The 14,786-nt window shown below is 31.6% G+C and overlaps 1 protein-coding gene across 1 annotated transcript in view; it reads left to right on the top strand.

Annotated features, from left to right (window-relative positions):
- Nucleotides 1–14,786, top strand: part of LOC100163901 — a 46,962-nt gene that overhangs the window by 27,911 nt on the left and 4,265 nt on the right. Inside the window, exons 6-11 of the mRNA XM_008182658.3 lie at nucleotides 328–393; nucleotides 1,158–1,178; nucleotides 3,988–4,002; nucleotides 6,095–6,106; nucleotides 6,833–6,853; nucleotides 11,173–11,187. Of these exons, the coding sequence (XP_008180880.1) occupies nucleotides 328–393; nucleotides 1,158–1,178; nucleotides 3,988–4,002; nucleotides 6,095–6,106; nucleotides 6,833–6,853; nucleotides 11,173–11,187 (150 nt within the window). The remainder of the gene's footprint in view (nucleotides 1–327; nucleotides 394–1,157; nucleotides 1,179–3,987; nucleotides 4,003–6,094; nucleotides 6,107–6,832; nucleotides 6,854–11,172; nucleotides 11,188–14,786) is intronic.

Raw genomic sequence — 14,786 nt, 5'->3', positions numbered from 1 at the left:
TACTCGCTATAGGTAGGTAGTCATTTAAAAAATATTGTATAATGAAAACAATAAAAATATATATATTAATGTTAAAAACGTTATTTTACAACGACTTAAAATTAGGTAAAAATATGTAAAAATAATATTTTCCAAACATGAGTGTATTCTGAAATAATAAGTGTCTACGCTAAATGAAATACCCCGTATATATTAAAGATTTAAAAATGAAATAATTATGAATTGCTTCTTCATTTTAGATTTATGTTGAAAAAAATATTAATTATCAAAATAATCCTTTTTCTTAAATTAATGCAAACTATATTTAGTTAATGATAATGTTTTTAGGAAAAATTGGATTCCATTTAGATTATCATAAACATATGTATAAGACAAGGCGAGACTATGCACCAGGCAAGTATTCATATTAAATTATGTATTTTTCAATTTGTATTTATTTATTTATAATAATTAGGCACCTGCATATTTAAAAGAGAGCTTTCGAGACATACTTGCAATTTCCCCCATACCCCATTTCCCCCACTATTTCTACGGCCGCTATACACCGTATAGCGTTGAGCGCAGCTGACCGTTGCCAAACAGCTATCGGCAATGCCAAGTAGTGGGGAATGCGCGGAATCGGACGAGTTTTCGTCGGGCGACGGGATACTCTCTTGCGGGCCGCAGTATAGTATACAATAGCCAACAACCAGTTTTTGCTATTCGTCGTGATGTCGTTTCAATGTCACTTCATGCAATTATATAACTACCCACACTAGAGCGGCTTTTATTTTGAGCAAATTAGTAAATTGCAATCTTAGATTTTTTTCCTTTGCACTATAAGGTCTACTTTTATGTCAAATTTCACGTATCTATACCTACTGCCGTGGCCCGTGAGCTCATGTAAATGTTATCATTGGTATTAGAAAAATCTTATTTTCACCCCCTAATATCCTTAGCTAAGGGCTGATTTTTACTCTTATCATCAGACTGATAAAATATTTGGATGAAGTACCCTTATTAAAATCAAAATTGATAAATCGGCAAGGTCAGTTACGCATGCTCACACAATGCGAGTATAGCACCAAATGCAAACATATTAGTGTACGTCAATATAATATGAGGCATTGAGGATAAATATTTTTAAAAATAATACATAATATTTTGGATTATTACAGATCCAAATATTTCAGATAGTTGTACGTATTTTATAAAATTTTAATTTGTATCATAAGGCACTATAATTACAAATATTGTGTTTTTATTTTTAGAAATATTATAATACCTATACCTATAAATATAACATAAACATAAATGTATGCAACATAGCATATACTGATATTTGGTTGAATTGTTATAAATAACAGTATGATTAATAATTTATTGGTTGGTTACTTATAATACATTAAAATTTGTTGTGATAGAAATAATATATAAATACCTATATATCCCCCACACAGTATTTTAATATTTCCCAACTATGGTATAAATATTTTCAGGAAAACAATATAGTTGTCAAAATATTTGAAAAAGTTACGTAAATAATAAGGAAATATTTTATTTATATTTTTTGGCCAAGAAGTTCACTTTTGAAAAATATTTTGTAAAAAACATTAACAAAACATTTTAATCATATTTTTTTAAAAACATTTTCATGGAAATATTATAAAAATATTGAGTCAACATTTTTGTGCAATATTTTATTATTTTATGAGAATAAAATATTTATACAATATTATTAATCAAATATTCATTATTCAAGCACTTCAAAATATTCACAAAATATTATCATTTTCCAAATGCTGTGTGGGCCAATATGGTGGCGGTAAAATTGTTGGGAGCCGGTTGAAACGTCGACAATCAATATATCGACAAATTAAAATGTCGACGGTCGAAACATTGACAAGTACAAAATATCGACAAGTTAATATGTGTTGACAAATTAAATTAAAATAAATATATAAATTAATAGCTCTCCCGCCTGATGTTATCCAGGCCAAAGATTTGTATTTTTAATAAATATATTTGTACAAAATGTATAGGTATACCATATTTATTATTTCTTCTAATTATAATATTAATATAATATGTAATGAATTGCAACCATTTAGAATGACAAAAAAATGTATTTATTCGTTTGCTAAAAAAAATCATGTGTGAGCTACCCTTTACCTATCTACAGCCTACATGAGTTGAAAAATTAAGCAGTATACACCCTCCAATTTTCAAGTAATAATCAATTGAAATAAATTTTATTTAAAACGGTCCAGTCATTTTTTGAGGCTATTAACTTTGGATAAACCAACATCCAATTTTAGTTGTACCTATAACCCGATTCCATCAAAAAATTTAAAAAAAAATTTAGATTATATAAGTGTGTCTTGGGTTTAGTGTACCTATACCTAAGTACCTCAGTTCACAGACAAATTTGGTTAGCTTTGCAAACTAAATCGACCAAAGTGATTGGTGAACAATTTATTTGTGATCGATTATGTATAGCACTTGGTATAAATCGAACGTGGTTAAAACTACTCTTTAAACATTGATGACATTTGAAGAACAATTCGAAATTCTCATAAAATCAGTCAGGTAATTTTTGAGAACCTATATAATAACTACAATTATACATTCAACTCTAATTTTTGTTATAAGATATAATTTCTTTATTCGAAATCATAAGCGTGTGACGATTTTTGATAGATGCTTTTACCTCATCTGCCAGAGTAACTAATGGCAAACATTTAAAATACTATTTTTTACTAATTATTTCTCCTTTAACCAAAAACAAACATTTCTATCGTAAATCTCAAAATACCTGTTTGAACACCTCTCCGGGTTGAACCAACTGGGTCTAATTGTGAATCTAAACCATTTAGGGACTCACTAAGTAACACAAAAAAAATGTCCACTGATTTAGGAGTTCAATGACATACAGACAAACATGAATTTTTATAAATATAGACAAAGATTGTTATTATTTTCGGCCACCCAATTAATTTCACCAAGGAAAATTATTATACATTAAAACCTTCTCCGTGACTCAACCGATTTATTAGTGAAAGCCGTATTAAAATAAGTGGAGTTCTTTTCGAGATATGCTCGTACATACAAGAAAGGGGCAGTGTTTCTCTACTCTATTATGCATGTTATATACATATAAACTTGAATCCAGAATCACTCTATCAATTAAAAAACCCGCATCAAAATCCGTTGCGTAGTTTTGAAGATCTAAGTATACAGAGAGAAAAATGGACTTTGTTTTATAATATGTTAAGATAAGATGTAAATAAAAAAGTGGGTAAGTGGATGTCGTACTGATGTAGGTACAGTAGGTTACAACTTGTAACTTACAAGTGGGTGTAGTCACTGTAATGGATGGTGTTAAATTTGAATTCAATGATATAAATCATTGTATGAGAAAAACGATTCTGAGCGAAAACAGCCAGTCAGCCTAAGATATTATAAAAGTTGAATATTTTATAAATTACAACTACAAAATAATAATTAAATTTTGTCAAAATTGGAATTTAAATGCTTATAAAAAAAATTGTGCCTATGTATTTTAAATATTTTTCTACTCCTATTGTAATAATATATCAAGAGCCTTGTGTTAAATGTTCACGCTTTTTTACCCAATAAATAAAATTGTATTGATATTTATAAAAAAAAAACTAAAAAATTGAAAACTGACAATGTCTGTAAACAGCTCAAAAAGAGTCAAAATATTTTCAAAATTTTATGGTGTATACTAAATGAAAATATAAACATACAGTAAAATTCAGTTCTTAGTAAAATATCTACAATTATTCGTCTTAAAATAACAATAAAATAACAAAACCACTACATAAGAAATCTAGTGAATATCCAATATTGTAAAAATATGAATTTCAAATGCTGATAAAAATTTAATTTTATTTGCTTGTAGACATTTTTATATATGTTATAATAGGTTTTATTAGTATTCTATATACTTTAAAACAATTATTGTGTATATGTTTATAATTTTAGATACTTCTAATATTGGTAAGTAGAAACTTAGGACAAAATGATAAGCTCTGTTTGTCATGTGATAATAAGTTATGTATATGTTATAACTTATAATATGTACAATTTATAGTTTATACTTGAAATTTAGGTTTCGAAATTTAAACTTGAAGGAAATAGATTAAATCGTTGTATATAGTTTGATAACTGTAACAAAAAATTCTTCAATTTATTATTTTATATTATTAAATAAAAATATTAGAAGCTATTTCAATAATTTCGTGAGCTATAAATGATAAATTAATATAGTTGGATACTTGTAACACGAACAAATTAATTCAAATGCAAAGGCACAACTAGGTGGGTGATTGGGAGCTCCCAATATATAATGGATACTGGATAGTAATTAATAAGTCACCAAAAATATTTTTTTTCGACGAGGCACACAACTGTCTAAAAACTAGTATAATTTAGGTATGGTGCAGGACTATTTTTCAAATTTGAAAAATGCTAATATTTTTTATACTATTTAAGGAATATCCTGTAGTGATACCAATTTCCATTTTTTTCCAAATTTAGACCAATCTTTTTTACTCTAATTACTAATTTTGTACTTATAAATTTAAATAATAATTAGAAATATGTTCCTTAAGTAGGTATACTTAAAAAATTCGATACTTAGAATAAGAATAGGTACATACATGGCAAGTGGTATAAATGTCAGTGTGGATGCTTAATCGATGAACGGGAAATTAGGTTTAGGTTTATCGTTCATACGTTTAACACTATTGTTTATATTTGTTTAAACTTTAATAATTTACACACAAAAAGAATAAATATTATGAATTACATTTACATAATTAATTATAAGTATTTAAGAGAATAACATTTTTCTACCGTAATTTTTTGATGCTGACCGTAGCTCGTAATAGTCACACGTATGCTAAAATATAATAACGATGACAAACGTCTACCTACCGTTCGATCGACGTGCATTAAGTTGGCTCACCGACTTCGCACAATCCATTCGAAATCCAGGCAAACATTTTGTTAGTAATTTGCTAGAATTTGCGAGTCCATTCCAGCTCGTATCTGAGCTTTAGTGGACTTGCAAATTCCGGAGATGGACTCGTGAGTACTACCAAATTAAGACGAGACTTTTGATACTATTTTGGATTGTTTTGAGTAAGGTGGGTGTGTAGGGGTGGAAGGAATGACTAGCAAATTCCAGGAACGGACTCGCAAATTCTAGCAAATTACTCGCAAAATGTTGGCATAGATTTTGGATGGATTGTGCGAAGTCGGTGAGCCAACTTAATGGACGTGTTCGATCGTTTATCTAATCAGTTATGAGTGTCTCGAACTTTATATTATATATAATATAATATATACAATATTATCCAAAATATTTTTCAATCTTGTGTTTAATGGGGTGTTGCAGAGATCACGGAATGGCCGACAATTGTCTATTTCCATTAAATAGTCGCCATGTGCAATGTGCTATTATAGTGGCCTATTTAATTTTGAATCATAGTCTTATATTGTCTTAATGTATTTAGATTTAATAATTGGTTGGCGATTGCCAAATAAAATGGGCACTAACCAGGGCCGTATCTAAGTTTGGGAGAGAGGTCCACGCCCTCACAGGAAAATTAACCGTTAATTTGTATTTCTATTAACAAGCCTAATAATTAATAAATACAAATGATACGGTTGGTATTAGCACGCACAAAAATACTAAAAATACTAGTTTGGCTACCAAACCACATAATCATCGCGTTCGCGTAGCTGAGTAAATGACAAATATTAATTAGTATTTAGTACCAATACCTACCTAAATTAAGATAAATATATGATATAATAATCATTAGTGTCTGTTATCAACTTAACTTGAACTCTAGACTTTACTAGACATAAATTATACAGTCATTATAACAAATTATAAATAATCTACACTAATTACAAAGTTTATTTTAGGTAAAATAAAAAAAAAAATTTAATTGACAAATATATAATGCCTATAGGAATAATGAATAGTTATAATGTTAAATAAGAAATATTTTAAATAGTATGAGGTATTATAAATATTTATTATAATAAACTATTAATGACTTTGTATTTATTAATTCAGAATTGAACAGTCGTAAGTACTTAGGACCAAATATAGTATGCCAAAATCTATTTTACATGCTAAAATATATACTATATTATGCTAAATGTTATGTGTTCAATTTATATTTGAGATTGAAGTTTTTTTATTTATACTTGAAGGAAGTAGTTGAAATATTATATAAGTAAAATTTATATAACTGTTGTGCGACACTTAGTACCTATACGTTAACTTATATACTATTAAGTTAAATTATTAGAATCTACTTACGTAGTTACATCAATTTTTTTTTATAAATCGATACTTGTATCACATAAGCCAAATGAATTTCAATCGAATATCTAGGTAGGCTCAAATAGATAAATAGTTAAATAATACCATGTATATTGTTCTACGATAATAGTTAATAATAGTTTAAAAAAAACTAGCAATTTTAAATTAATCTATAGTAATAAAAAATAAATATTATTTCAGTCTTAAAGGGTTAAGATTTTAGACTTATGTACAACGATAAAAAAACTTAATAATAGATAATTGTAGAAGACATAGATAATGAATAAAAACTTAACCACTAAATAATTTAAGATAGAGGAGAGAGAGAGAGAGAGCGAGAGAGAGTGAGAGAGTTGCGAGAGTTGCGAGAGTGAGGTGTTTTCTACAAGAAACAAGGGTGAAGACGTTTTGAAAGAAGTTTTTTAAATGTTGATATAAGTAGTATTAAAATATTTTTTATAATAATTAATGTTTTTATATTTCTAGATTCAAGTAAACTGCAAAGAGGTAAGTGGTATCTAGGACAAAATATACTATTTAAATATATGTTTTACATGCTAAAATATATTATATTAAGTGCTGAATGTACAATTTATATTTTAATTAGAAGATTTTTATATAAACTCGAAGGAAATAAATGAAATAATTATATAACTGACTTAATGGGTTGAGATTTACAACTTGATACGGTACACAATATGATTGAGCTATCGCCTCTCAATAATTTCAACGCTGTTGGTGTTGTGTTATAGAATTACACTGTTTATTACTATCACACAATTTATATTAAGCGAATTGAGGTGTTGAAGATCATACCCCAGAGGATATGAGACTTTCAGTTCTGCGGGCGGAATTACAATTACAATCTTGGGAATAGTACTGTTTGTTACAGCGCTTGGGTTGGGGTATGTTATATTACGTCCAGCCCGCTTGAGTAAGTGGCGTTGGCTCGCAAATATCGTCCGGCAAAGCGTGGTCTTAGTAGGTACGCTGAGAAGGATATTTTTGAATAGTCTAGTATTGTTTTAGCCCTAAAAGGGCTATTTTAGTGTTCTCTGTGTTGGCCCCGGACAAGGACTACTCGCACAGTCGGAGAGTTTGTTGTACTTCGACGGTCTTCGAAGATGATCTTCATGTGGAGTCATGGGAACTTAGCCTACACGACTATATTCATACAGCGGGCGATACTTCGAGAACGTTCGTCGGGCATTTTGATAACCGTTCTCGATAGCCGATTAGCTCTGAGTGATATACCACATGCATGACATCAGTCGTATAAGATGTTCTACGCACGACTTGTTAACCACAGCAGCTATGGCAGTACTCGTTTGATCTCGGGGCACTACCCGCGGTGTTCTGTAGTGGTGGGCTTCGTCAGGCCGTGAGATATGCAACCCGCACTACGTCGGTGGTTGAGCAATACATGTATTACGATGTAATGACAATAAAGGTACATGGCTGGTCGTGCAGCTTCTGTATCGTCGTGCAGCGATTGGTCGTCGATTTGTTCCGTTGAGTTGGCTTCGTCGTGTGGTGGTCTGTCGTCGATTCATCTTCTCTGGAATCATTGGATTTAATTATAGTGTTTGGTACTTCGCTCCTTCAGCTGGTGTGTTGTTAATGGTTTGAAGAATGCTCGAAGACTGAATGAATTATGTTTTGAGAAGGGTGGCTGTGCCGTTAACTATTCCAGGCGTTTGCCTTTAGTAGTGGATGGAAGTTTGAAGGTAGTTACGTTAAGTTTGTTGGTTTAATTAGTTGTTTAGTAGTTGGATGGGGTATGTTTTACCTAGAAGTCGGATGATCTGAGAAAGAGTTTTTGTAGAACATCAATTTGGATTGAGAATGAATAAAATTTTGGATGGATTTGAAATTTTCTGATTTTAAAAAGACCAAGTTTTTGACGATAGTGGACACACCCGTTACCGTACGAATGTCGATGTTTAGGACGGATTCGATGCGGTTCCATTATGAGGGACCGATAAACGGAGCCCAAGAGGAGGCAGCATAAGTAAGAATTGGAGAGACGTAGAGTTTTAGTATGTTAAGTTTCTATGTCATTGAGAAGGAGCTAGTTCGGTTAAGTATGGGGTAAAGTATTCCAGTGCGAGTGGCCTTTTTGGTGATGTTTTGGACATGTTTTCCGAAGGTGAGTTTCGCCCGATAGTAACACCGAGTTTTTTGGCTTGTTTTGACCAGTTCACGGGTGACTGTCGAGTAGTAATGGGGTTATATGTGAAGTATTAGATTGTCCGAAAAGAACCCTACAGTTTTTATCGGGTTTAATTTGATTCAACATATGGTTGCCAGGTAGAGTTGATGTTGTAATTGTATGGCTGTTCGTTTTGGGTTTTTGTCGAAAGTAGGTCGTTTATGTAAGTCAAGTAGAGAGTAGGTGATAGACAGTATACTTGAAGGACGTCTGCAAGGATGTGTCTGGTGACCAGAATGAGTCTTCGATAATTTTTGTGATGAAAGTGCAGTCAATGAGAAAGGATTCAATGATTTTAAGGATTTCAGTCGGGATGTTGAGTTGAGATAGTTTGTAGAGGAGCCCGACTTGCCAGACTTAGTCGAAGACTTTCTTCAAGTCAAGAAAGATGGAAGCAGTGTTAACGTTGTTCTTAAAGTTCTGACTAAGTTGGTGAGTAAGTTTGGTTAGTTGTAGAGTGGTGGAGTGTTTAGATCTAAAGGCAAATTGTTCTGGGTGGATTTTGTCTCAAAATTTGTTTTTCAGGTGAGTGAGTGACTCGTAAATTGTGGATGGGAAAAAAAGTAGAGCGATTGATCGGTAGTTTTCGGGTAGTTTATGGTATTTGCCTTTCTTGGGAATAGAAATTATGACTGATTTTTTCCAGGCAAGTCGAAAGTAGCAGATTCCGAAGAAGCTGTTGATAATTGGTGTTACTGTGTTAGGGATACTAAAATATTGTTTGGTAGAAATTTAAGAGCCATGTTGGTGATAAGATCGTCACGGGGGCTTTCTTTTTGCGAAGGTTGCTTATGATTTTTTTTGGATAGTACCAGGAATGGTGAATAAGTTATTATTTAGTATATTTAGTCATATTAAAATGTTGTAGTGAGTGGTAGTGTGCAGTTACTCCTCGTATGTCAGGACCGGGATTTGTTTGGAATTTATGTTCAAGAGAGTCGGCTAGAAACTCGGCTCGATCGATGACCGGAAAAACTAGGCCGTCGGGGCCGGTCAGTGGGTGAAATGATAGACCTTTGTGGAGGAGATATTTGTTGAGCTTATATACAGTACCATCTTTGTGATCAAGTGAGTTAAGAAAAATTTCCCACTTATCAGTTTTGTGAGATTCGTGTAAGGTTCTGATTAGTGAGATTTTGGCGTTAAGTTGACGCTCGATTGTCAGGTTACGGTTTCTCTGACATTGGCTGTGTATCTGGTTTTTCCAGTTAATTCAAGTTTTATGTATTCAGGTAATAAAAAATATGAGTTTTTGTGGTTTGGTGTAAATACGCTAGCTTCGATCATGTGTTGTAGATTTTTGGTTGGACAATCATTTTGGTTGGCGGCGATGTGTATGAAATATGTCAGCATAGGTTTTTCGGGTGTACCGAAATGCACACATATTTTATTGAGTAATCGAGAGATTCCAGCTCTTCTTTAATTTCATCAATTGATATGTCATTTGGAATTCCCTTCAAAACGACCTTGAGAGAGCGTACTTCAGCATTCTTCGGTGAATATCGGGAAGTCGGTGTTGTTTGATAGTAATGTACCCTGGATCAGGTAGGATTGGGTCGTGTCAGCGGTTTGCAATATTACCTGTTCGTTGAAGTACGATTTTGGCAATCAGGGAACCCGGTTGTAAGTTTAAGAGTCCGTACATCACAGACGCGATCTTTCGCCAGGAACTAGAGCTGAATATAATAATATAATAATAGGTTGTGGTCTGAAGTTTGATGGTTCAGATGGTGTTTCGGTGGTTGTCATGCCAGTGTTTTTGTTGTAGGTGAAGTTGCTGTATACATAGAGTATTCGGAGTTTGATGAGGTTACTAGTTAGGCTGGTTTGGGTAGAGGTGCTTAAGTCAGAGAGTAAAGCTAGAGTTTCGGAGTCAGACGATTTTTGTGGTGTTGGAGAGGGGGATACGAGAGCTAGCGTGTTATTTTCTGAGCTTGGTTTGTAAAGGCGGAAGAGCTACCCCCTTTCTACCACCCATAGCAAAAATGGATGTGGATTTTGACTGTCGCTTTAAGAAAAGAGTCTTTAAGGGGGGTACGGAGGGATGATTTAAATGAACCGTTACTTTCGCGGCGGCTTACCCGTGGGCGCTGTTGGAGAGCGGTGAAACAGCTGTTAGGTGGGCGTTGCGACTATTGAAGTACTGTGATTTGCGCTGAGTTTCAAATCTGTGGACGCTGTTACTCTGTTGAGTTGTGGTATGAACGGCTATTGATATGACACTGAGGCCCGTTAAGTGTAGTATTGATGATGTTGCGTGTTGTTAGGATTGATGATTAGTGATGATAATACTGAATGAATTATCAGCTAACGTACTGGTATAAATACCTATCGGCTATCAGCCCCAATCACCGTGTTATTAACGATAAGATACTTAATAATAAAGCATGGCGATTGGAGAGTGGTAGATAATTAATAAAAACTAAACCATGAAATAATTTAACATAATGGTTAAGATACAAAGATAGAGAGAGAGTTGAGGGAGTGAGAGGCAGTACCTATAACTAACAATAAAGGTGAAGAAATTTTAGAGAATATTGTTTTAGTGTTAATTACTTACAGGTATTATAAATATATTTTATGATAATTTATGTTTTTATATGCTTTGATTTAGTTGTGCTACCAATAGGTAAGATGGACTTAGGACAAAATATACTATTTCAAAATCTATTTTACATGCTAAAATATATTACAATACTATAGTCGGAAAATGAAAAGTGGTTGCTGGCGATATGATAACAACCTTTTTTTTTTCAAAAAACAGGAGTTCTAAACTTGTATACGACCTCATTTTAATACATATGTATTAGGTAATTATATCTATATCTAATATTTCAAAATGCGCCCGCTTTATTAACCCCCTAACCCTCCCAATAATTCCCGTACATTTCCCCCGCCCCCCCCCCCCCCCCCCCCAAATAAAATTTTTGAAATTTTTTTTGTGCTTATTAGATTTTTTATAAAATATCAATTTTTTATTTAGCTGCTTTTTTATTCTTTTTAAATTTTTTATCCCACTAAGATATTTTTTAATTTTATCCAGGATTTTTTATTAATGTTTGACCAACTCCTTTTTGGGAATAAAATTGACTTACAAATTTTAAATACATAGTGAGATAAAAATTTTAAAAAGATTAAAAAAGCAGCTGTTCGGTACGATTCATTGTTGTAAGATAGGTACCTATAATAATTGTTCGTGATAGGGACCGGTAGACTACGATCGCCGCCGGTCCGTTAATCAGTTGCTCAAAAGGCAGCCCCGTAAACGCATCGAAACGCCGCCAACCGAATATATAAAATGCTTAATTATAATAAATAATTTATAACCATCAATCGCGTTTTGCCTTAACAGCAGCTAAATAAAAAATTGATATTTTATAAGAAATTTAGTATTAAAAAAAGGATCCAAGTTAAATTAAAAAAAATTTAAGACCAACATATAAAAATATTAATACAATATTAATATTAGAATTTTAATCTTATTAAGACATTTTTAGATTTAACTGGGCTTTTTTTTTTATCCTTTTTAGATTTATTATTAAGATATTTTTTTAATTTAACTAGGCTTTTTTTTGTTAATTTTCAATTTTTTATTTATAATTTAATTATTAAAAATTTCAATTAATTAAAAAATTAATAAAAATACATAGTTAAATTTAAAAAAATATCTTAGTAGGTTAAAAAATCTTATACATATTAATATTATATTATTATTTTTATATATTGATTATATATTTTTTAATTTAACTAAAATATCAATTTTTTATTCAAGTGGTTTTTTATTATATTGAGGTTTTTTAGATTTTAGTTTTTTCATCTAGGGTTTTTAATTTAACTAATTTTTTTATTGAAATTACATTTTATTTACTATACTTTAATAGCGCACTAATGTTTGGTAAAAGTAAAATTTCAAAAATGTAATTTTTTCCATGAGGGGGGCTGGAGAAATGTTCGCCGTTCATGTTTTTGAATTTCCGGTTAAACCAGTATCGCACAAATTCTAAAAATAGTCACACAAATTCACACTAATGTTTAGCACAAAAAAAATTTCAAACATTTTATTTGGGGGGGGGGGCTGGTGAAATGCACGTAAATAATTCACCAACAGAAGCGTGTGCATCAGCAGCCACTTATCATTCTTCCGACTGTAGCTGTCTAGCCCATGCCAACAATTTGTTGTTTTATTTATAAATAAATTTGTAAAACAATGTATATGCCATATTTTTACTAATTATAATAGGAAAATAATATATAACTATGTCAATCATTTAAATAAACAAAAAAAATATTCTTCATTCATGAGCTGAAGAAAAACTCATGTGTGACTTACTGAGTTATCCTTTAACTACCTATAAGAGTAAAAAAATTAAGCTATAAAAACCAAGCCTCGGGGAACCTTTTGAAATAACTATTTTTAACAACGGTCCTGCACTAGTATTTGAGTATCTAGCAGACGGACAAACATCTATTTATATATAATCTAAGGATCTAAATTATTATATTGAGCCTATTAACTTCAGATAAACCAATATGCATTTTTAGATACATAACCACCTAACTCCACCCATGAAAAAATTTAAAATAACATGCTATATATATATATATAGTGTACCCATGGCTTAAATATACATGGTTATTGCAATAGTACTCCCACTATATCATTTTATCACGTTAAGGAATTAAAATGACAGCGTAAAAGAACGTCCTATACAATGATATTATATGCTATGATATCGACCGTACACTTCCGCTGCCATTTTATTTTCGTTTGATAACAATATGGGCTATATGCAATAACCTTGTATATTTAAACCATGAGTGTACCTCAGTTCACGGACCAATGAAGTTGTTGTATTCAGAGTCGCATTCAAGGGGTGAGGAGGGAGCACTGGCTACAACACCCGGGTGCCAGTATTTTGGAGGCGCCAATTTTTGTCGTCGGAAATTTGTTCCCTTGTAAATTATTGAAACTTTTAAAATTTAAATTATTTCAATAACAATATAATAATATTATTGTATTATGATGTTTGAAATTAAAACAGCAAATGCATTTATAGCAATAAAGCTATCAGCTTTCGATAATTATTAATATATAGCTGATGATATTTCCTTAATTTTTTTCTTAAATTTGTAGTGGTTCCAATATTCAATAGACATAAGTGAACAAACTCGAGCCACAGCACTAGTGAAACATGTGATTACTGATTAAAAATTGTTCGTTCACTACCCGGCGCTGTCATCGGTTCGATTCATAGCAAAGTGCAAAAAAATGTGTGTGATAATTCTACGCAGTCACCATTTTCCCGTACTGTCGTCCGATTGCGTCATCCGGTTTCCAACAAGGTCCCACTCCACTGGGAGTGAAGACCGCACATGTCTCCTCTTGGAGAAGGGGGGTAGTATCATGCATATAGTGATATATACATAGATAAATAGATCACATGATCTCCCTAGTACCCACTTGTGATAAGCATTGTCAAAGACCTTGAGGTCGTTTCAATGAACAAATATAGAAAAAAAAAAAAAAAACTACCCGGCGCTGTTGAATATTTATTGTATATTTTGCATTATTTCAATAATGACCGGCAAAAAAAACAAACTTTAAGGACAAAAAACCACTTAATTTTAATACTTCTTAACAAATGCAGACAAATTTGAAATATGTTTCAAAAAATATAATATTAATTTGCATAGCTTACCTATTTAGTTGTATCAAATTTATTTTTATTTTGTCCATATTAATATTATTATATAAAAAAAAAAAAAACTTATATTATAATGGATTACAAGCAGTGCTCAAGTGGCATACACCCAATTGTATCTTAGCAATGAGGGGGGGAGGAGGAGGAGGAGGAGGGTTCATGCAATTATTAAGCAAAAATATTTTAAATAGGTACCTACTTTTTAAATGTGTAGGTATGAAATTCTTTTAAAAAGTATTTTTCACAAATAAGTGTCTAATGCTTCTATGGTGAATATTTTGGTGTGTAAATGGAGACAATATTTATGTACTTAAGAGGACGTGATACCTGCATGTGTTGTCTCCGTCTTACAAGTGAGTAACATAGCAAATTTTACGCTCAGCAAAACACGTGTAGCTCCGTTAATTTAAAAATTAAAGTGAATTTACTTCTTATAAAATCTAAAGATAAGATTATTATCTAGGTAACCTCATATGCTTTTTAGGATATTTTAATTTTAACACGAGTTATGAGTATTTTAAGATGT

This window comes from Acyrthosiphon pisum, chromosome A1 (genome assembly GCF_005508785.2).
Source record: "Acyrthosiphon pisum isolate AL4f chromosome A1, pea_aphid_22Mar2018_4r6ur, whole genome shotgun sequence".
In the NCBI taxonomy this organism is placed as follows: domain Eukaryota; kingdom Metazoa; phylum Arthropoda; class Insecta; order Hemiptera; family Aphididae; genus Acyrthosiphon; species Acyrthosiphon pisum.
The sequence above is the reverse complement of the archived record's forward strand: the minus strand, read 5'-3'. Positions and strand labels throughout refer to the sequence as shown.